This window comes from Zootoca vivipara, chromosome 9 (genome assembly GCF_965207765.1).
Source record: "Zootoca vivipara chromosome 9, rZooViv2.hap1.1, whole genome shotgun sequence".
Lineage (NCBI taxonomy): Eukaryota > Metazoa > Chordata > Lepidosauria > Squamata > Lacertidae > Zootoca > Zootoca vivipara.
The window spans coordinates 4388510-4412881 of NC_142592.1; the positions used below are offsets into that span (position 1 = coordinate 4388510).

Here is a 24372-nt window from a genome sequence, read left to right on the forward strand (position 1 = left end):
GGGCTCTGGATGCCTAAGCACCCACAAAATCCCCCAAAGTAGCTGTATGCTCACAGATTTGAGATGTAGATTATTGGGGGGGGGCAGTCAAATTAACTTCCTCAATAACATGCTCTTGTTAACATACAATTGAATGTTGGGCTGTAGTGTGTACAGTGAACATCTAAACCTTGGTGAACACTGAAATTCACATGTGAATAAATGCCAACAATCCTAAATGAATTTCTCCAAGGACCAAAAATAAAACAAATTCCTCAGTTTGATCTGCACTCATCTGGTGCCGACAAGAATTCAATGACAGCAGTCAACATTTATCATGGTGTCTGAGTTTCTGAACATAAGCAGAGATTGTCCGGTTTGACATATGATGCATGCCAACATTCAGTAGGTTGGGTGGGGGTTAGGAATATGCCCCAGGTTCCGGTGCCCAGAAGAAAGTTGTGTGGAAAGTTTGGTCTTGCCAGCCTGAAACTTCAAATTTCATTAAATGCATTCCAAATTCATACCAAAGAGCATGGAATGGGGATATTAAAGTTTTGATTTTCAGATAGAGCTGGATTTTCTCAGAAGTCATTTTTATATTATTTTCTTTCACCCTCCTCAAGGAAAAGGGCTACTTTTCACTGTTTCCACGTGCCACAAAATGCCCCAGAATGACACCACATGGTGGGCTCCACTCACAAGGAACTGCTGAATTTCTCCTCTCCCTGGCTAGATTTGGTAAAATGGTCTCCCAACCCTATCCACAAATTGAGTGCTGAAGTCATTTAAAATGAAGCGGGTAATTGCAATCTAGTATTCTCTCCCTCCCCCCGCCCTCATTCATAGGTGTAGATTGATTTGGGGAAAGTTCTTTATCTGAATATCACAAGTTACATTGGCTGTCGTATCTGGATCAGAAAGACAAGAGGACTTCAAGCTGGAAACTCAAAGTCCACAAGCTAAAGCAGAATGCATAACAAGGGCATAGAACTGGGACACTTCTGCATGCATCTCAATCCTGGAATTCATTTTTAGTATTGGAACAGGATTTACTCTTTTCCCACACCAACCCATTTTTGTTTTAGGTGTGTTTGGGGGGTTGGCACTGTAATAACCACATTAGGAGACCAAGGAGGGTATGAAAACAATAGCAAAATATACAGGATTTTTAGAAGCTCGTTACCTTTTTTACTGTCTTCTCAATAAAATAGTTTCCAAGTGGTATCAAGGCACCTCCAAGGATGGCTAGAATTGCTCCAATGACTGCTCCACTCAGCAAACCACAGTTGAGTAAACCGCCCATCCTTCTGGTCTGCAATTTCTTCCACCTCTGGGAGCTCTTACAACTTTGACGTCCAGGAACACATGCACCCCTCTCGCCAGCAGTAGCCTCTAACACAACAAGGTCCTAAATGAGCTTTCAGGAGAGATCAAAGTACAAAGTACAGCATGAGCAACAGCTGGAGATACCACCCAACACACTCACATCAATCTAACCATTAAAAAAAATTGTTGCACACACACACGCACACTTAATCGTTTTCTTGCAGGTCATAGCAGAGGATCCAGTTATGCACCCTTTTCCTTGCATTATTGCATTTCGCAACATAGAAAAGTAAATACTCAAGCACAGCAAATACTCATGCACACTCATGTGCCGATTGCTGACTACTTAGTACTAAGCCCTCTCTCCACACAGGAAACTCTGTACCCAAGATTGGAGCAAGAAGCATCAGAAAAAAATGGATCAAAAGACTGGTCTTAGGGGGCCAGGTTCAACCCTCAACCTGCAGCTGAACATGGGGGACCAACAACACTGAAAAGGCTTAACAAAGCATTTAAAGCTCCAATTTGAACTATGGTAGCATAACCTGCACCACACAATTCTTCATCAATTGCGGCATTCTTCAGCAGGTCTGTATTAATTGTTTATTTATTAAATTTATACACAACCATTCATTCAAAGACCACAGTATAAAGAAATACCTAATACAATAACAAACAAAGCAATACCCAACAATAAAAATATGGTTTAAAAGACCATAGATGGTTGAATAAGACAAAGGCCTGGGAGGAGAGGAATGTTTTTGCCTGGTGCCTAAAGATATGTCACAAAGGCATGAGCTGAGCCTCCCTGGGGAGAGGATTCCACACGCAGGGAGCCACTGCAGAAAAGGCCCATTCTCTTGATGCCCCACCCCCCCTGACATCTCATGGAAAGAGCACACAAAGAAGGGCCTCAGATTATGAGTTCAGGGTCTGGGTCAGTTCATACGGGAACACACAGACGCAGATATCTGCATGCTAATTTTCAAGATTACAGTTGAGAGTTTTTCCCCACAGGTGTAATGTTGCTTCCAGGCAAGAACAGAGCGCCAAAATGTCTGCTGCAGAATCTGGTGAAGGAGTCAGAGGAGTTAAAATCTATTTTTAAAGTTAATTTCAAGATTTAAATGCCGCACTGGAGATTATCATTATATACACTCCAAACTATACTTGTGTGGCTTGAGATGCAGGGACATGATTCTACAAAGATGTTTATGATAGAATCATAGAAACATAGAATCATAGAGTTAGAAGGGACCCTGAGGGTTATCTAGTGTAAGCCCCTGCAACAGAGGAATCTCAGTTAAAACATCCATGGCAGATAGCCATATGACCTCTACTTAAAAACCTCCAAGGAAAGAGAGTCCACCCCCTCTTTTGGGAGTCAGCTGCATGGTCGAACAGGTCTTACTGTCAGAAACTTATTCCTGATGTTTAGTCAAAATTTTCTTTTCTGTAACTTGATGCCACTGGTTCTGTTCCTAGTCTCCTGAGCAGCAGGAAACAAGCTTGCTCCATCTTCCATGTGATAGCCCTTGAGATATTTGAAGATGGCTATCCTATCTCCTCTCAGTCTCCTCTTTTCCATGCTAAACATGCCCAGCTCCTTCAACTGTTCCTCATAAGGCTTGGTTTCCAGACCCTTGACCATCTTGGTTGCCCTTCTCTGCACACATCCTTCTTGAATTGTGGTGCCCAGAATTGGACACAGTATTCCAGGTGTGGCCTGACCAAGGCAGAAAAGAGTGGTACCATTACTTTCCTTGATCTGGACACTATACTTTTGTTAATACAGCCTAGAATAGCATTAGCTTTTTTTGCTGCTGCATCACACTGATGACTCATGTTCAGCTTGTGGTCCACCAAGACTTCTAGACCCTTTTCACATATACTACAGGCAGGCCAGGTGCCCCCTCCGTGCCACACCCTTTGTTACCTTAATGACTAGATGCTGGATTTAGAAGGCAGTCTCAGGCATGCAGCCTAACCACTCTCCGAAACTCATAACAGCAGTGGCAGGCTGTGGGGTCACAAATTTCAGCAGCGCCCTATGTAGTGCCAAAATTTGGTGCCCCCGCCTGCCTCTCACCTTCCTTACTACATCACAGTTGTAGCACCCTTTGTGTCACCCCAAAGTTCCATGCCCAGTGCAATCAAACCAGTCACAATACCCTAAATCCACCACTGATAAGAGTTTGGCGCAGATGGGACCCCAGCAGCACCCAGCAATTCCAACACAGACAACAGCAGATGAGTGCAGCAGACAAGTCACTCTAAGGACCACTTGTGAAGTGGGGATATGGAGAAAAGAGAGGAGAGTTCCCGCCCCACCCCTTCAGTGTTGACCTCCATGCAGTCACCCAATGAACCCACAGTTATATGTGCACAAAGCCCCCACTGGATCATCATGTAAAAGTTAGGCACAGCAAGTGTGATCACAGTTCTCCTCCTTATAAGTAAAGGTAAAGGGGACCCTGACCATCAGGTCCAGTCGTGTCTGACTCTGGGGTTGCGGCGCTCATCTCGCTCTATAGGCCGAGGGAGCCAGCGTTTCTTCACAGACAGCTTCCGGGTCATGTGGCCAGCATGACAAAGTTGCTTCTGGCAAACCAGAGCAGCGCACGGAAACGCCGTTTACCTTCCCGCCGGAGCGGTCCCTATTTATCTACTTGCACTTTGATGTGCTTTCGAACTGCTAGGTTGGCAGGAGCTGGGACCAAGCAACGGGAGCTCACCCCGTTGCAGGGATTCGAACCGCCAACCTTCTGATCAGCAAGCCCTAGACTCTGTGGTTTAACCCACAGCGCCACCTGGGTCCCTTCCTCCTTATAAGTACACACCTATTAATAATAACTACTTGTTTGGGTCCATGCTGTGAGATACTTAAGCAGCAGTTTGCTAGATTAGGGAAAGAAGTCTCTATCCCAGGCATCCCCAAACTTTCGGCCCTCCAGATGTTTTGGACTACAATTCCCATCATCCCTAACCACTGGTCCTGTTAGCTAGGGATCATGGGAGTTGTAGGCCAAAACATCTGGAGGGCTGCAATTTGGGGATGCCTGCTCTATCCGCTGTTCATTTTTTAAAAAAGTCATACTAACTTCAGGAGAAGGAAACACCTTTTCCATATTTGTCTACCCAACACTCTCCTGAGGCTGCATGATAATATATTGGTAAACAACCTCTTGAAAAACATATCGGTACTAGCAGATAATCATCTTGTCAGCTACATAATGCAGGGCAGCCTGCTCTGAACTACTGTCAAGTTTTTGCAACAAGCTATTTAGCAAAGTCTGCCAACTACTGGAAGTTCTATCCACCACTTTAACTGTAAAAAAAACAGCCAGTCTAGACTCATCTTTCAAGTTACACAATGTTGATTAATGTTTCACAATAGTTCAATGTATTCAGATAATAACAAGGTTATTGATAACTGCAGTTGAGGGTCAATTAGAGACCATTAGTGATTGAGCTACTGACAATACAGATTACTGTTACAAGGAGATTAATAAACAATTCAAAAAATAGACAGCCACTGGGGTAAAACTCACAAGTATGCAAACCTTGGAAGGTTTCAGAAGATCTTACAGAAAAGTAAGGAAAGGAAGTAAAGGAAGCTTTCAGTACAGTCTCTGTTTATATTTACATACAAAGTCGAGAGAATCCTACATGATTTTCTATCTGGACAGATATTCATTTAGTTGCCACAGCACTATGGGGTCTCTGCCAGTCATTTGAGCCAGAGGGCATATTGCAGAAGGCTTGTGCAAACCTCAAGTTTCACAATATTTATGCATTAGTTTTACTCAAGAAGCTGCAGTCGTCTCTCCCCTCATTAGTGACATGCTGCAGACATCCTTGGTAGAATTTCAGGGACATCTCCGTCCCTTGGCTCTATTTAATAGGTACACTTGGAAATTGAAGCCTTGATAGCGTCTGGTTAGATGAGGACTCCTGTACTGCTAAAATAGTACAACTGGCGCCACCCCTTTTGACAAGTGACACCTATCTATTCTTTGAGTAGAGCTATAGTTTAGTGGCAGTATGCATGCTTTGCATGCAGAAGGTCACCGATTAAATACCTAGCATCTCTTCCAGCCCTAGGTAGGAGAACTGCTGCCAGTCAGTGTATGAAATATGGGGTTGCGTGAAAAAGGTCTGGCTCCTTATGAAGCAGCTTCCTCTGTTCCTACAAACCCTGTCCTCCTTTGCAACTGAGAAACCCAAGTACATCAGGAAGCAACAAAGGGCTAAAATGTTATCTGTATACACCTGGAGTTTATTTGTTTTTTCTTATAATACCCAAGTTAAGGCGTTGCATTTAATATGTGAAAATTACAGCAGCACCAAATGGAGTATTTAGAAAGGTTCTAAATTCTGAACAACAACACAAGAGTTTCCAATCCTTCCATTCAAGTTTTGGATTCAAAATTAAAGTGCTCCAGACTTCTGGGCATATCTTCCTTTAGCAAACAAATATGATCTCTCAGTTGCCAAATGGCCAGTAACAAAATGCCAGTACTCATAAGACGTCCAATACTGAACCCAAACATCCCAGGATATTATATGCAAGTACTCAAATAAAATTGCCAAGCATTTCTTGAGTATTCAGGGAATAATCCAAACTCAGAGAAGAATTCCCTCGGCACAGAAGGTGGGGGAGTCTTTAACGGTGTTCCTCCAATTGTCTAAAATCATAAAGGAATCAAGGATAAACACACAGAACAAGCCTACTGAAGCTGCTTAAATAGCCAGGTGTCTTCTGAATAATGCAGAGAAACAATTTTTCCAATATATGAAATAACCTAGAAGTTGCCACAAATATTGAATATGTTTAAACAACTTCTAAACATCCACATTAGAAACTCCTTACCTCGAGAGAGAGGAGACCCCTCCTTGTAAAGGAGTTTGAGAGAAGCTTTGTCAATAGAACAAATGCATATCCTTCTAATGACAAAAATAAAATAAAATAAAATCCATTAACTCATGGGGTAGATGACTGATTTGACTTCTCCATTTATTGCCAGAAGATGCTCTGAATGTGCATTGCCATTGAATGGCTATTTATACCAGCAAAAAAAAGTTTTACTGACACTGTTGCTTTTTGCAAGGAGGGGGCTGAAATGGTGATCCAAGTAAGGCAAGGGCCAGGGTGAGAGAAGGGAAACTCCTGAAGCAGACCAGTTGTCCCCGTAAGAAGCGTCACACCCAATGCTGCTTCCCTTTCAATATAGTAAGATGTTCCAGTTTCATGTTCCTTTCGGACACTTTCTGGAGCTTTGTAAACATTCGTGTAAGGCCATTGTTTTGCTAGCTCAATACAGCATCCTGCATGCAATCACAATGCTATTTCAACTCCTTCTTTTGTCACAGAAATGTAATCCAATTCCTCCAGAGTGAAAGAGCCAAAAAGGAAATAAGCTATTGTCTCTCTGTGATATCCATCCGGCTGCTCAGTGAATTTAGCTAGTCAACGTGCTTTTGCCCCCCACAGAAAGTGTGAACATGACAACACCGGATTCCGTTCTGAAGAAAAGGAGATTCTCCCATTTTTTAAAGTTTTTGACAGAAAAGAATGGTTTTTTAAAAAAGCAGGGTAGGAATGGGACGGGGGCAGAAATCAGAGGGCGGGGTGGGGGGAAGAAACGGTGAACGTTTCTAGGAGTTGAGGGAGAGAACCAGCTTCTTGAAATCACCTGGGTTGTCAAATGGCACGTGAGTTGCTTCGCAGTGCAACATAGTTTGTGTGCCTTGAAGGCCATCCAGTTTGTGCAAAATGCATCCTAGTGGGCACACCTGTTCAAACTCAAAATAAATAAATTCCTTCCAGTAGCACCTTAGAGACCAACTAAGTTTGTCATAGGTACGAGCTTTCGTGTGTATGCAAACTCAGACATACTATTGGCATTGAACACCTGCTGTCAAATCTACGTTCTCTGTGCTTTCTGAAAGTATTCACAAACTCTTCTGACTTTTGTAACACAGTTCTCTAGCCAAGCTATGTTTACAAAAAAGCACATAACTAGGGCAAAATGTATACAAAACAGCATATGTTGTTGAAAACGGCAAAAAAAATTTTTTTTTTGCAAAATTGCTTTGCAAAAATGAAGAGATTTGCCCTAGAATGTTGAATTTTAAATTTTCCCCCCTGCCCAAACTGAAATGTTGAGAGCTGAACTTGAGATTGGAAAAATGGGAAATAGAAATTTACAACTTCTCCCACCCATCCTTGAGCCACAACTTTACAATCACAGAAGATATCATACTCTGATTCCATGACAGAAAATAGGAAAGGTGATATCCAATAGTGAATTTGTCTTAGAGAAAGCACTTCTGCTTATGCAAGGCAGTCTCTTGATGCTGACCTCTCTCCAACTTAACCTCCTTGATTCCAAGGAAATGGAAACTATTTGGAAAGAACAGGTTGTGGCACAAAAAGTTGGGTGCATGTGACAATATCAGCACATCAGGTGTCTTAACTTGGGCACTTATCTGTAACGAAAACCATCATTGGATAGAAACACACCGGAAAGAAAAAGAAACACCTGCAAGAATAAGAAGTGTTGACACTGGAAGAACCCTTTGAGCAGATGTAGCCATTGTGCAGGCCCACCAGAAGTTGCTGGACTCCCAAGTCCCATTGGCCACAGCCAGCATCTTCAAAGGTCAGAGATTATGAGACTGGTAGTCCACAGTAACTGGAAAGCACAATGTTGAAAACCCGTAAGAGTCCACAAGAGGATAGGCCCATACATACAAAAAGGGCGGAAAAAGTCATTTCTCTCCAGTCAGATTCTACTTTACTTTGGATAGTTCCTTCATTTTAAAAAGTCCCACTGCAATATGCCTAAAATATCTCCAGGTCACTATTTTCCTGCAGTAACCCTCCCATATACAAAATAATAATAATATTGAATACAAGGGATTGACACTGCTCTCCTAGTTTCCTGTGAGTGAAAATGCTTTTTTTCATATGGTAATCTAGCTGCATCTTTCAAATTACATGTTTTAAATTTACTATGTAGTTATAACAAAGAAAGGCTGGAGAGAGAATAAAACGAGAAACAAGGGGAAAACTTTGCATTGCTCAATCATAGATTTCAAAATGGTACTAGCTCTGTAGCAAGCATGTGTAGAATTGCAGCATCACAGATTCACAAAGATAGAAAAGAGTGCCACTTGTTCATACACCCATTAAATTTAGAAATTAATTAGATGAAGCCATTTAGCTCAAACGGATTAGAAACAGGTTTAGAAACAAACTAAAACTTAGCATCTGGATGCATCTATCTAGACTTGTTGACCTCTTAAGGTAATTTAAGAAACATTAATGCGTACATGATTACCTACAGGCCCAAATACAAACAATATTTTGACATAAAAAATGCACCGACTCCCAAGTATCAAGAGGAGCACATAAAGTTATATGAACGTTCACGTGCACAAGTTAACATTTTCTCTTCAGAGACCTCACATGTGAAGTTTCCTTTCATTAGAAATTTAGCTTTCTAGATGAGTTTTGACACCTATCTCCCAGTCCACACAGCCCCTTGGCATCTAAGACCACTACAAAGCTTATCCATTAGTTGAGGGCCTGCACCATCTTTGCCTGAAGATCCCAACAAACCTGGATGAAGAATGGATGAACTTCTCTCTCTCAATAGCCCTGCCAAGAGGAGTTGTAGAGTTGCAGAAAAGCTTGCCGAGCCCTTATTCACAGAGAAATTAGGTTGCTGTAGCAACCCTATAGCAACCTAGGGCACCACAAGACTGCCCAGTTCTCCAAGAGTCCGTTGATCTTTCATCAGCCTCAGTAGGGACAAAAAAAGGCAAGTTGCAAAGACTTAAATGCCTGAGTGGCTTAATGGTCTCCAGAGATCAAGACATACTGCCAGAAGTCAGGACAGTAAACCCTTTCCCCTACTTTTCACAACAAGCACCGACCACAGCAGGGGTGGTGGTGGAATAAGACAAACTCACACAGCATCCAGTTCTCTCCTTCTAGTACAGTAGCCTTTAACCAAAAGGCAAGGTATCAAGTATATATTGGATTGGACAATCCAGGAGAACAGGTTTGAATGGATGAAGAAACCTCACTAATCACACTCAACAATTATGTGGCACTTTTGGTATACAAAACTCTTCACAGATATTAACCTTAATACTTCACTAATCCTCTCCAACATACATGGGAGGTAAACAAAGAGGGAAGGCATTGTACTTATTTCCACACTCAGTATACTAAGCCTGCTCGGGTTACCACTTGAGAGAGGGGGGAAAACAGAGAGCACAAGACACACAGGAAAGCAACGTTGCTGCACTGAAAAGTTGGCTTGGTAATGTTCGGAAGCTAAAGAACTTTACACAAAATTAACATGGCTGGCATCCCTCCTGTGCCCTGGTGATCCATTACCAGCAGTCAAGGCTTTCGCCCACCCAGTCATCTTCCTTAGTGTTAGCGTACAATTGCTACTTCCATCCAGAGAACTGTGATCTCTCCTGCACCTCCCAAGAAGATTTAGGCGGTCTGGTCTGATAACTCTAGGGTCCCTTGAAATCACTTGGGAATATGGCTGAAGGACACTGCTTTGTAGCAACTCTAGTTCTTCATGGGGCAGTAAGTTTCAGAAGGCAGCACTGGGAAGTTATTTTGACACCCTCTTGGAGTTGTCTTTTGGTCCTCCTCAGGGTACCATTTTTGTCTACCATGAATCCTCTAGGCCAGCTTGAGGGCCACCTTCCCCTTCTGGGCCACCTTCCAGAATAGATGCCAGTGAAGGGCAGGAGCAAATATGGACAGAGAGACAAATGTGAATTTTAGGCTACTTTCTAGCCTAAACACATACTCCTCTTTATCCAGAGAAGCAAGACTTATCAGAATTCAAGGACGCATCACAGCCATACAAAAGCACAAGTTGCAAAGCTGACTAGCAAGGGTTGTGGCTGTGGCTGTGGGATGGCTCAGAGCCAAACTGCATCCCTATCTTTTCGTTCCCAGGCCTGATATTCCCCCACGCATTAGATTCCTCTAGGTGACATAGTTTGAAATATCCGGCCAACAGTAAGCTGTTTATTTCCAATGCCATTTCCCTTTTCATTGGATCTGGATGGAGCAGTGAAGTCCCTGAACATGTGCCAGAATCACTCGTGCTCCAAACAACTGAGGTGAACTGAGGTTTAGCCCAAATGGCTGAGGGACCACCAAGTTTCTCCTGTCGGATCACGAAATGCCTTGTGGAAGTGCAATGGCCCTGAAGGCCTTTTTCAGCGGTGGCTGATTTGCCAGCTACACTGCAAAGACTAGGCCACCTTAACTCACACCTTGATAACACACAGATTAGATGACTGCAATGCACTCCTTGTGAGACTGCCCTTCAAGAAAGTTCCAAAGCTTCAATTAGTTCATAATGGGACCATATTTTGAGTGGTACAATAACATACCTTTTCTCTCCAGCAACTGCTTTGACTTCCAGTATGTCTCATACTGAGGACTCACCTAGACTTGCTTTTGTGCTGCAATTCTAGGCACAGGTCTAGACTTTAAAGCTCCATGTCTGAGTGGAGGGAGGGCTTTCCCCCCCCCCCCAGTGCTCTCCCCAGAAAAACCTGTGTTTTACCGCTGTATCTCAGACTTGTACCTGGAAAGCGTAGTACAAGAGGAAGTCTGGATGACCCCTGAGCCAGTTCACTGGGCCCATCCAGCATGCCATTGTCTATACTGACCAGCAGTGGTTTCCCAGGTTTTCAGACAAGGTTCTCTCCCAGCCCCACCTCGGGGTTGAACTTGGGACTTTCTGCAGGAACGTGTGCAGAGGAGGGCAACCAAGATGATCAGGGTCTGGAAATCAAGCCTTACAAGAAGAATTTGAAGGAGTCTGATATGTTCAGCCTGGACAAGAGGAGACAGAGGAGATACGACAGCTGAGGGCTGTCACATGGAAGACAGAACAAGCTTGTATTCTCCTGCTCTAGAAGATTGTACTCGAACCAATGGCTTCAAGTTACAAGAAAAGAGATTCCAACGAAACATACAGAAAATATTTCTGACAGTAGGAGCTGTTTGACAGTAGGAATTGTCTCCCTCAGGAGCTGGTGGACTCTCCTTCCTTGGAGGTTTTAAGCAGAGGTTGGGTGGCCATTAGTCAGGGATGCTGTAGTTGAGATCCCTGCATTGCAGGGGGTTGGACTAGATGACCCTTGGAGTTCCTTCCTACTCCATGATTCTTGCCTTGTCTTTAGCCTCTTTTTTGGTGGGGGAGGGGGAGAAGATCCTACTTATTGTTTCACCTTGTTGTTTATTGTAAACTTTGTAAATTTAAATTTTTAAAATCAGCTTAAAACAACTAGACAAAATGAGTACTACCACATTTTGTAGCTCTATAATGCTGCTGGAAAACATTTGTCTTTCTTTTCAAAATGGACATATTCCAGAAATATCAAGGAAAACAAAAGGATAAGATACAAGGCAGGCATATTAAAGAAAGACCTCTATCCACCTGAGATGCCTAAATATGGCAGGTGGCTGGTACAGCATTTATTACTTTTAGACACTTCGTTCATTTGTCATAAAATAGAAGTGCAGAAATTCTTCCCTGTGAGCCTAATTAGACCTAATTAGTCTGCAATTGAGCTGGTGAGAGTTTTGGGAAAGCTCCACCCACCTGTCATACAATAGATGTTATGATTGGTATAAGATGCAAAGACATTTCTTATTAAAAGGGGGGTTGCAAGTACTATCAATCAGCTGGTCTGCACCACCTGCAAAGACCAATGTAGAGTACCCTGTGGGGCTCTTTGAGAGCCCTGACAAATCAGGAGATGGTCAGGGCTTGCAGAGAGCCCTGCACAGTGCTTTGAAGCCCCAATGATCAATAGATTGCTGGGCCTTCAAAGTGCCGCACACCATGCATAGTTTAATTTTGAACCGCCCTTGTAAAATTCATTCAACATCAGATTGACAGGTGGGACAGCTGCCAAAGGAAGAGATTTCCGCCAAGCAAAAGCATGTATTACATGTAAGCAAATGGTTAAGCAACCATGGAAATCATTCAAGAACCTTTTCCTACAAACCCACAGCCAAGCTAGACTGTGCACCTTCAAAACAAAATTTGCAGCCACTTACCCTTTAAACAGTTCCACTAAAGCTTCATTAAAAAAATCTAAATATGGGGATGGAAGGAAATGGGTACTTTAAAAACAAGAAGGAGCAGTCACAATTTCAGCAAAAGCAATAATAGGTCAGAAGTGCTCACAATGGTAAAATTAGCAATTTTCCATTGTCAAAGATATTACAAAGTTGCAGAAAAGTCTATTTTAAGTGTCAAAACAGTATGCTGGGTCCATTAGCAGTGAGCATAGGTTCTTTTGGTCCAGCTGGTCCTTCCCAGACGTTCACTTAACCAGAGAACCTTTTTGATGTTTCTCTCTCATTTCCATTTTCATTCATTACAGTGTGTTGTATCTAACCCAAGTCACCTTGTTTGCGCAAGGACAGCCACTTGTACAACAGAATGTCCCTTCCCCATGATCTCCCAATACACCCTCAGATCTGTTCCAGATAGTTGAGGGAAGGGACATTCCATGGTGTAATGCCTTGCACAAACAGGATAACTTCACTGGATAGAACCAATGTTTATATGTCACCCAAAGGTTCTCTAGGCAGCTTCTAGTGCCAATGCAGGATCTGAAACCACTGGAAAAAAGAGAGCAGAAAACTATATTCAGCAAATAAAACCAGGAACACCAAAATATCATACATCTTAATAATTCCAAGAATACCCAAAAGATCCTCAAATATTACGATAAAATGTTTTAAGATTGAAAAAATTAGAAGCCTGGAAAAGGTCTTCACCATATGTGCTAGTTTGGGAAGTGCATTGCACAGCCCTGTGCTACCACGGCAAAGACCCTCTTCTCTAATTGCCACCAGCCACAGGTCCTTTGGTGAGAGCATCCAGAGAGGCACCTCTGGAAAAGATCTCAAGGACCACACAGATGTACGTGGGACGAGGCGATCCTTTAGGCAACTGGGTCCCAAGCCATGGGACCCCTTTAAAGTCCTTTAGTCCACCTAGCGCATCCCTTTACACTGGCTCACTTTGACATCTCTCAAAGTGACGCATCGTACACTTTTTTGCTTCATCAGCCATTCTTTCCCACTGTCTCAGGTAAACAGCTCTCCCTTCCCCTCCCTATAGTGTCCTCTTAAGAACCCACCAGCAAGATGGTCTCTAAGTCCTCTTCCTTTTCTCCACTAACTTCACACTGGAGAACTGTGGAGCTGCTGCTTCCTTCAAGGAGGCCGATTCAGTTTTGCCTAGAGACTCTGGTCCACAACAAGGAAAGAGGAGACACACCTGCTCAGACAAGATGAGCAGGCTGAAGCCACTCACTTGCCAGCCACTCACCTACCTGCTGAACAGCTGCCAAAGGAAGAGATTTCTGCCTGGAGTGATAAGATCTGGTGGGAGCAAAGGATGCATCATAAGAGGAAGTGGAAGGAAGGCACAGCAACACAGAGAAATGTCTCGGTAGAGACATTGTACGATCCTCTCTCAGCCTGACTGGCACACAATCTGTCCTTTTTTAAGCATTCAGTTAAAATGCAGCTGAAGATGGGACTGTTTGGGAAAGGGGGGTGTCATCATTCAACTTCACTTTTTGAAGTTATATGGGGTGGGGGTGGGGAAATGAGTTGAAAGCATAATGAACTGACTGCTCCAGACCTTAAGGTCTTGTAGCCTGCTTGCGGTGTGACAAGCAACCGCTCCCTGTAATTACATCCCTGTTCCCAAACAGACACACCCTCTCAGGAAGCAGTGGTTACAGCCACACTTTTGCAACAGCATCGGAGTGGGGAGAAGCAAGCAAGCATGCCAGCAAAACAAAGCTGGCTCAGGCTGTGACACCAAGAGAGGCTTTTGAAGAAAGCACAGTCACAAGATCCCTTGTGGCTCTAGAGGGAGTTTCCTCTTTTTAAAAAAAAGGAAAAGGAAAAGGGACATATAGCTCTTCTCTCTAGTTAGGGATTTATGTATGACTAGTGTCATTCAGCCCGTTAAGAAAATGGGCGCTAGAGGTGCGACGGGGTCGCGGCCTTCCCTCCCTTTCTGCGCTCGGTCGCGGGGCGCGCCGGGAATGCAATTAAACAAAACTCTCTCCCGTCATGTCCCGTGGCCGAGTGCAGAGAGGGAGGGAAGGCAGCGGCCCCGCCACTCCTCCCACGGGCCAGGTAGGGTTGTCAGGAGGAGGAGGCGGACCAAGATGGCGGCATCGGGCCATCTTGGTCCGCCGCCACAGGGGAACAGGAGGCAGAGGGTTGAGGGGGGGAGAGAGCGAGCGCGTGTGCCTCTTCGTCCAGTCCCTGTGTCCATGGGGCACATGCGCATTAGCGTGGACACAGGGACACAGGGACTGGACGCAGAGACACAGGGACTTTATTATATAGGATACACCATCACCCCACTCAACCTTATTTCATACATGATATCACAGCTCCCTAAAAGCAGAACTGCACAGTTGCCCTCCTGAAATTCTCAGTTTCCAATTTTGAACACACCAATTGTGCTTCTGCAAAGAAGGGTGCCAAACTGGAAACAGCTGGGGTAGGTTAAAAAACAACACCACCCTAGCTCAAGAGACCTCTTGGGAACCCAAAGAACTTAGATTTGCAGTGGCGCAGCCAGCTCCGGGGCTTGTCAGGCCATCATGTCTAAAGCCATAACAAACAATTACTCAGATCATGAGAACACAAGAGCTCTGCTTGGTCAGACAAAAGGCAGCTCAGCACCCTGTTTCCTATCATTAGACAAAGAACAGATAAACCCAGGATACCAAATAAACACCATATATTTCTATAATGGCTGCATACACAATGTCTGAAAGTCAGTGTTGCAAAGTTAATGCGACTGCTTGGCAATATTGTCATTTTTAAACATTAACACTATGCTCTGCTGCATTTAACAGCCTGGCACCTTTTCCCCTACAAACATGCCTAAATCTGGAGAATGGAACTTAAACTGCGGGGGGGGGGGGATGAGAAACCGGGAGACATCAAAATTGACACATTTCCCCATCCCTAGTGATTACCCAGTATGGACACACAAGTTGTGTGACTCACCAATCTGAAGGCAGCCCACCAGTCATGTGCTTTATGACCTGCCAGGGCTCGCAAACTGTATCTCATGTTGTGATCATATCTGGCAGGTCATTAAATGTTGATGCTTCACAAGGTCCAGATGGGTGCATAATGGAGACTCCACAGACTCTAGGGCAGGCACCCCCAAACTTCGGCCCTCCAGGTGTTTTGGACTACAATTCCCATCTTCCCCAACCACTGGTCCTGTTAGCTAGGGATCATGGGAGTTGTAGGCCAAAACATCTGGAGGGCCGCAGTTTGGAGATGCCTGCTCTAGGGCTATGGGGTTTGAGGGATATCGACCAGGAAATAACAACTACTAAAAAAATATCCACTTCCATAGGAGCCGACTCCTAGGGGCTGTGATCCCTTCACTAATAAAATATTTGAGGGGGCAGCCCCAAGTTGAGGGGCACTGCCATTCAAATGGCGTGCATGCGTCATGTCTTGTGATTATGTTGCCCCCCCCCCCAAAAAAATATTTTATTCAAGTTTATTCAAGTTATTCAAGTCCACTTCTGTAGTTCAGGGGGAGGAACTATTTCCTAGCCCCGTGGTATCTCTGCTGTGTCCTCTGTTTTTACATTGTTCTAATCACCACCTCTTTTTTTTTTCTATTTAAAGGAAGTTGACTCTCTCCGCAAGCATCAGGGAAGCAATGAACTGTCAGAAAACTGTGAGAAGACCTGTTATCACCTTCCCTTTGAGATATGAAGCAAACAGGACAATGAATTCATTTCAAACAGGATAATAGGAGCATATAAAGGCCAGCACTAGTTTCCAGAAACAGGAAGGGGTCACCCTATTTGCACATGAACCTCATGTTCTGTTTCTGAGAATGAACCGGACAGGATTTGCTTTTACAGCTTCTTTTTTACATTCACATTAACATGTCTATAAATGACAATCCTCTTCTAATGGCTCTTTGCATGGGCACCTCTGCAGGGTGCCCTGATTTCTGAAATCAGGTAGCTGGCAACCAAGAAAGGGGTCTCCTTGCAGTCACACCTCTAGAGCACCTTACCCCAAGAAAGCTGGCCTAACCTTATCACCTTTTAAAACTTTGTGTATCATGATTTTATACAATTGGTATGCTTTTACAATTTACCTCTGCTTTGTTTTTATGCTATTTTAACATTTGTCATTAAAAACTTCCTGGATTTATTAGTTACTTTAAAAGCATTTCTGCTGAAAGCAACTTCCTTGCTTAAAATGGAATGAACTTTATTCAGTGGTATAGGGGTGACTAACCTGTGGGCTGTAATCTGACCCCCTAAAAATGGGCAAAGGCCATCAAGGCTCCCCCAAGCTTGTCATTTAAAAATAGTTTTATTCTGAAAAAGATTAATATTTCTGGAGATCCCTCATGGTGATCACAAAAATGTTTTGCATTTTGCATTCTCTCTTACAAAACAAAACAATGAACAGTAAAATGGCTTAAAATACTGTTGAATAGCTGATAAGATCTTTTGGAAGGCAGCTTTGAGAACAGCAGATCTTGTCATGCCTGTTTCTATTCTCTGGGGTGTTAGGGAAAGAGTGGTACCTCTGGCAGGTGACACCCCCCCCACCCTGGATTCAGCTCTCACCTGTGTTTCTGAGAAGCTGTCACCAGGCAACAGTGGCCACACCTCAGGAAATGGCTTCTACTGGCCAGCTAAACCAGGTGAGGGTAGCTGAATGGGTCTAAAACCCGGGGTGACTTCCCCCTGCATGCAAATACAGGCTCTGGTGGATTGAGCGGATGAGACCAAAAGTGGGTCCAACCGTCAAGAAGGTGGTTTCTGAATGTGCGGTAGAAGAAAGTGAGGGGCAGATGGGGCTCATCCACCTGAGAAGGGACATCTTCAGGAGCAGGCCCGTCCTAGCCATAAAGGCTAGTGGCGCGGAGAACCATGGCAACGGGCGCTGGAGGGCGCTGGAAGGGCACCAAGTGAGCACAGGGTTCCGGCGATCTGGCCAGGACTGCGCTCCTTCTCCAAGAACTCTTGCTCTGCTTTCCTTTGGACCACAACAGCGAGGCCGAGGGGGGTGGGTCATTGTCTGGGCAGCCCAGGACCTCCATGCACACTGCCCAGCCTTGCACCCCAAGGAGTGCTGCTATCACTCCATTCATCTCAAGACAGACAAATGCCAACAACTTATGATGTTGCAGCCCTTAGCCCCCCAAAAGTGCTAGCTACCTGTGCTTTGATAAAATGAAAACAAAATAATGGTCATCAGTACAGAAATTTGATCACTTCATCGTGTGCTTTTATCTTGTATTTTTTATGCTGTGAACCACCCTGAGATTTATGGGTGAAGGGCGCTATACAAATTTAATAAATAAATATAAATCAACAAAAATTTAAAGGCACCTACCTAATTTGCACTTTTTCAAAACAAAATGCAAACCGAAAGGAAGCCATTTAAAATTCACACAGCTCTGAATTTTGCAATGCAGCTCTTCAGCCAAACAACGCATAAAAAAATGTGCATGCCGAGGTACAGTGTGCAAAGCCATTTACATATTAGTGAAAACATACATGCAACACTGCACAAAATTGGGGAGCATAGCTTTGCAACAAATTGTATGCAGTAGGCATACAAATATTAGGGGAAACTCACGCTGAAATAATGAAATTTCATGAAGACTTTTAAAAAAAAGAAATTTGCAATCTGATGCAGCAATGTGGAAAACTGAAGACTGGAAAAATGAGAAACTGACCTATTTTCCCATCCTCAGGCAAGAGCAGCCAGGGTAGGCTTGAGGGTCCTTCTAGCCCTCCCATATCAAGTGCTAATAGAGCCAGCATTTTTTAATAATAATAAAAAAATCAGTTCTATGGGAAAACGTTCTGAATATACAAGACACGTTTCTACATGCAACCTATTTCTGTTGAATCCAAGTTGCCACAGAATAGCCCAAAGTGAAAACAAACAAAGCCATTCCCACAAAGTTCCCACCAGCAGAAATGCCATTTTAGGCAACGTTCAGACCACATTCCCTTAGTAGTCTGGAGAACCTGTATTTCCTACAGACACTGCTTTGACACACTTGAGTGGCTACCAGGGGTGGTGGATAAATTCAATTCAGGTTTTATTTAAAGGCAAACCTACCCAATGTGCACATTCCAAAACAATAGGCAAACAACTGAATCCCTCTAAATTTGCCCTTCTCCAAGGCAGTTCTCCAGACACGCACACACAAAGACATCATGTTTTGCAAAAAAATACGAAGATTAGGGCAAAGTTGCATACCCAAATGTTTATAGGAGGAAAACTGTTCTAAAATGCTGGTGAATCTTCCAGAGAACTTTAAAAACAAACAAACAAAGTAATGTGGAAATGTGAAAAAACAGTGTTTGAGACCGGAAAGGTAAGAAAGCAAACTAGCAGACTTGCCCATTCCTACTATGTCTTCAGCAAGTTAACATAATTACAGACATGTTATCAACCACAGCTATTCAACACACGTGTTTTTATTGGGAGTATTGAACAGCCTTTGAACTTTGGCTGGAGCCTCCTCCTCCACTGAAGTGGTGCCACGTGCCATTGCATGGCAAGAATTGGTACCTGAAGCAGCTTTTCTCCCCATCCAGATTTCATTCTGTTTTCTGTCCATTAGACCAGTGTTTCCCAACCTTGTGCCTCCAGCTGTTTTCGGACTACAATTCCCATCATTCCTGACCACTGGTCTTGCTAGCTAGGGATGATGGGAATTGTAGTCTCAAAACATCTGGAGGCACAAGGTTGGGAAACACTGCATTAGACCATATAAAGCAGGCATGTCAAACCTGCGGCCCTCCAGATGTCTTGGACTACAATTCCCATCTTCCCCAACCACTGGTCCTGCTAGCTAGGGATCATGGGAGTTGTAGGCCAAAACATTTGGAGGGCCGCAGGTTTGACATGCCTGATATAAAGTTATGTTGCTTTAAATCAGGCTTCCTCAACCTCAGCCCTCCAGATGTTTTTGGCCTACAACTCCCATGATCCCTAGCTAGCAGGACCAGTGGTCAGGGGTGATGGGAATCGTAGTCTCAAAACAGCTGGAGGGCCAAGGTTGAGGAAGCCTGCTTTAAATTGTAAATTGCTTTGAGCACAGAAAAGCAGCTGCATGAAACAGGCAAAGAAAGAAAGAAAAAATGCTTCGAAAATGCTTTCTAAGAGCAGAGGCCCATCTAGTCCAGCATCCTGTTCTAACAGAGGCCAGCAGAGGCCAACCGGAAGCTCCTCTTCCTACTTGTGGAGCACAGCAACGGGTATTCATAGACACAGGACCTCTGACAGGGGAGGGAGGACATAGGCAATGTGACTAGCCTTATCCCTCATGAATGGTCATACATTTTGCTTCCCTGAAAATGCTTCCACAGCTAAAACAATTTGTAGTAACCTAAAGAGATCATAAGGAGAAACCCATTCAGTGGTCCCCTGGTTGACAGTATGCCCACACTGCAAGACCCCTTTCACTTTGTTAGAGTTTGGAGCTCGTTGGGGAAGCAGAAATTCTGTGGCTATTTCTTGAAGTGGCAATGAAAGACAATCGGAAGACATGCCAAGATTTCTCAAGAGGTCATTGAGGCATGTTGACTTGGCTCTTCTTAATCATCAAATTCCAAGCATGTGACAGAAAGTTACACAGAGTCATTATTGCTTGTTATTAAAAGCCCAGAAGAAAAAGGAACAGATTCAATGAGGTCTGCAGGAAATCAAACCGCATTCTTTATCAGGCGCCTGAAGACTTATAAGAAAAACATTCAGATAAGTAAGTGCTGGGGCGATAAGGCCTATTAACATCATTCATCTTTAAGAAATCATGGAGCAATAGATCCAGGTATCCAAGCAAAGTTACTGGTAATGAATGCATAGTTAAATCTACAAAGTTTCATGCACTTGCACCATCCTCAAGATAAGAAGGGAGACCTCCAACTCTCTTCTCTTCCTGGTCACCTGGAGGAAATTCTTACCACCGCAGGTGACTAGGTTAACTGCCTGTTTTATGGGTTCAAGTAATGCCAATCTAAATATGCTAATTTTCCTTGCAATCCAGCCACCACACAATTGGCTGAAGTGATTTGGGTACAATATATGCTGCCCGCACTGCAAGATTTCCCAGCTTTTGGATGGTTTCATACATTACATGGACACAGCAAAACCTTGGATAGCCAACAAGTCTATGCTTGTCAGAAACTCCCCGTTTCCTGCCCATGCACCTACAGAAGAGGTTTTGTGTGCTTGCAACATCGTTTTACCACCCATATTTTACAGGCACCCTTAAGGAAACAAACTTAGGCTGTAAAACAGCCCTCAAATATGGAGAAGAGCACACTCACCATTATACAAACACGTATGATGTGCATGGATAATTTCTGAAGAAAACAAGATGGAAAAAGTGAGCGGGATCTTATTTCCATTTTGACACATGAGCAAGTGGGAAAAGCCAGAAGCATTTTCTTACTCCTTTCATGTCCTCTGGCATGGTCATAAGTTCAGAAATTTGCAAAATGAAAACTGGATGGAGAGGAAAGTGTAGAAGCAGAAAGCCAATGCTGCCAGAACTAGAAGACGTGCTAAGTGGGACAGTAACACTGAGGAACACTTCCCCACGCCCAACATTTTTGGTATAGCAAAATTTGATCTCATGAAATAATACTACATCAGACGAAGTGAGAAGGCAAGAGATTTTTGCTGTTTCTACTTTTGTTGTTGTGTGTATATAATTTTTGAAAAATGAATAAAAAGTATTTTAAAAGAGAGAGAGAGAGAAGGCGAGAGATTCTATCAGGGGGAGAATACAGCCCATCAACTATTTAGTCTTTCATTAAACAGCTAAACCAAAAAACAAAAGATAACCACCAAATGCCAAAGCTCTAGTAAGCAGCAGCTAATGAAACAGAGGACTTATTAATGTTTACTTAATAAACTGGGCTGGAAAAAGCTTCTTCAGTGTAATGCGCAGAAAGAAGATGCACACAATTTATCACTGGGGAAACTCAGCCAGATGAGCGGGGTATAAATAAATTTGTTGTTGTTGTTGGTGGTGGTGGTGGTGTTATTCCTAATTATTTTTTCAAAACATCAAACCGTCTTAGCCAAGTGGACAAGGTCACCTCACCTCACCTCTCTCTCTTCTGCAGATGCTTAGTTCACAAGTGTAGAGCTCAGGAAATCATATCACCTCCAGCAGATCTTATATATTTCTCCCAGAAATAGTCAGGCACCCTCCAGCCCAAGGGAATACTTCATTCAGCAATAAAGTTCAAAGCCTTCATTACTCACACAATATACATGATTAGTAACGCTGCTTCTCGCCTATCTACTACAAAAAAAGACTTGTCTCACCAACTCTCCAGCCCTTGCTGGGAGATCGATCAAATCTCCAAACAGGTCGATGGTCTGGTCAGAACATGTGAACAGGGTCTTAGGTCCCTTCTGGCTTGGTCCTTTCTCTTCCCCCCGCCCCTCATGCACCACATTGGTGATATAAGCCCTTCAGGTCTATTTGTTGACCAATGAATTGCTAGCTATGTGACACATGACACGCAGTTCTGGTTCAGACAGATAATGCCAGGCGTACCAGCTAACAGAAATTATCCTTGCGCATCTGGACGTTCCTTCACTCTTGGGTAGTAATCAGGTTCAGCCCGAGTCCTCTCTATCAGACAGTTTCAGACAGTTATGCAAACATTTATATAAGTTTGGCAGAACCTGTTACCTAACTAAATTATTTATGGATTTACACTTGACCCAAATGAAGAAAAAATGATAGGTATACATCCATCATAAACTAAAAGTGACAGCCGACCCCCCTTTCGCCATACGTCATGCCCCATTTTAGGATTCCCCTCCCCTCTTATGATACCCCCCATTGGATTCCCTTGAATGGTATGGCTTGGGAGGGTTTTTGCCCCCAACATGGTTTTGGAGCTGGGTTTTTACCCTCCATGCAACCTTTGTCTCAACCCTGCTCAATAGGTATAGGCTTTGAGACCCCAGATTATTTGCGTTTCTAATTAAAACTAACCATTGCATTTCATCCCGTTTAATAACTTATGTTAAATCCCAATGTGGATTTATTCTATAAGCATCTATTCAATTAGAGTCATTTAATAAGCATGTAAGTGGATGGGGGAGAAGCTATGCCTCCCTGTAAGTGCAGGAAACATTCCACGTAAATGGAAACCTAAGGCATTCTCTCTCTCTCTCTCTCTCTCTCTCTCTCTCTCTCTCTCTCTCTCTCTCTCTCTCTCTCTCTCTCTCTCTCTCTCTTTGTTGTCATGGAGAGGCTGGATGCAGAGAAGTGATGAGAGGCACCAGCTGGGGAATCCCAAAGGGAATGCCCAGGGAAAGAAGGCTCAGAGCGAAGGGATTGGTGGCGGGGTGACAATGAATGGTCAGAGGGAGAAGAGAGAGCAGACTAGGAGGAGGAGGTGTCAGAAGCAGAAGATGTAACAGGGTTTAGTGAGCAGGAATACACTGTGGCAGAGAGCAGTCCGGAATCAGAAGCAGAAGAGGAAGTTGGAGAGGAGGGGGCAAAGAGACAGAGATGAGGCAGGCTGCTGAAGAAGTCAGTGGGTCTCCTGCTGCTGCTGCTGCTGTGACAAGCTCCTCACTAGTCTCCTAGAACACAGAGAAAAATGCTGGCGGTGGAGAAAAGAGTCAAGCAAAGGAGCTTCAGGCTGCTGGGGAAGGAACCAGGGAAGGAGCCTTAGGGAGCGCTGGGAAGGCAGAAACCTCCCGTCGTTGGACCTGCCTCATTGGGAAGAGTTGCTGGGATCACTAGGCCTGCTCTGTTTTGGTTAACTTCATTGACCCTGTGTTTTTCTTTGATTAATCTACCATCGGCTCCAGCTCCTGACATTTGCAAACCTTAAAACTCCTAAAGAAATAGCACAAACATTTAAAGAAATATATTAGACACATGGACAAGTTTAAAAAAAATAAATCACCATTTTACCAGGCCTATGGAACAGAAAATACTAGACCTGAAATGTTTTAAAAATGTTGTACATAAGTTCCTTGTATGAGGGACTAATTTTGCCTGATTGTTCTGATTCTTTTATGTTTTTAATTTGTCTGATTGTTTTTATGTATGTCGGTTTTATACTGTTTTATTCTTGGTTGCAGTACATTATGGGCCTATGGCCGAAATAAAGTTTATCTATCTATCTAGACCTGTGCCTCGTTCCCTGATCCAATGAGAGACTGCAGATCACCACAACCTAACCTGCGGAACACCTGAGCTGAATTTTATTGGGGGTGGAGCTAATTAGGCTTTTTAAAACCCTGCACCTCCTCCCGACATCCTGACAACCGAGAGCAGGAGGGTGCTGTTTTGCAAACTGAGAACATGTGAGGATAACTGAAGTCACTTCTCCTTCCAGTGCTTTCACTTCCTGTTTTCTTTCTCCAGCTTGAGATCCTCTTTAGAAATTTAGCCAAGGGCTAGTTAGAAAGTTTCCAGTAAAAAAATTCTATTTGGGTCTAAAATTACTCCCCACAGTGATCTGTGGAGGCAACTACTCCTCTTATTTTTCTAGTTTGCGTGCCCTCTCACATACAGAGTTACCCATCACCACCAATACATCCATCTCCATCCTTTATTTTATAGAGTTAGCATCCTTGGATACTGAACTATCTCCAATAATAATAAATAAATAATAATAATAATAATTTATTATTTATACCCCGCCCATCTGGCCAGGTTCCCCCAGCCACTCTGGGCGGCTTCCAACAAAATATTAAAATACAGAAATCCACCAAACATTAAAAGCTTCCCTAAACAGGGCTGCCTTAAGATGCCTTCTAAAGGTCTGGTAATTGTTGTTCTCTTTGACCTCTGGTGGGAGGGCATTCCACAGGGTGGGTGCCACTACCGAGAAGGCCCTCTGCCTGGTTCCCTGTAACTTGGCTTCTCGTAGCGAGGGAACCGCCAGAAGGCCCTT

General features: G+C 43.7%; 1 protein-coding gene across 17 annotated transcripts in view; it reads right to left on the reverse strand.

The window, feature by feature from the left end:
- CD36 (CD36 molecule (CD36 blood group)) overlaps window positions 1–24372 on the reverse strand; it is a 73001-nt gene that overhangs the window by 42302 nt on the left and 6327 nt on the right. For 2 of the 17 annotated variants that reach the window (XM_088652048.1, XM_088652039.1), the window contains exons 1-4: window positions 21770–21885; window positions 13720–13768; window positions 12431–12467; window positions 1166–1399 (exon numbers count right to left, since the gene is read on the reverse strand). In XM_088652048.1, the coding sequence (XP_088508174.1) occupies window positions 1166–1285 (120 nt within the window). In that variant the 5' untranslated portion in view covers window positions 1286–1399; window positions 12431–12467; window positions 13720–13768; window positions 21770–21885. Of the gene's footprint in view, window positions 1–1165; window positions 1400–6181; window positions 6346–8935; window positions 9182–12430; window positions 12468–13524; window positions 13665–13719; window positions 13769–21769; window positions 21886–24372 lie in introns of those variants that run through there. The other 15 variants (XM_088652046.1, XM_088652038.1, XM_088652043.1 and 12 more) reach the window with 9 other exon arrangements.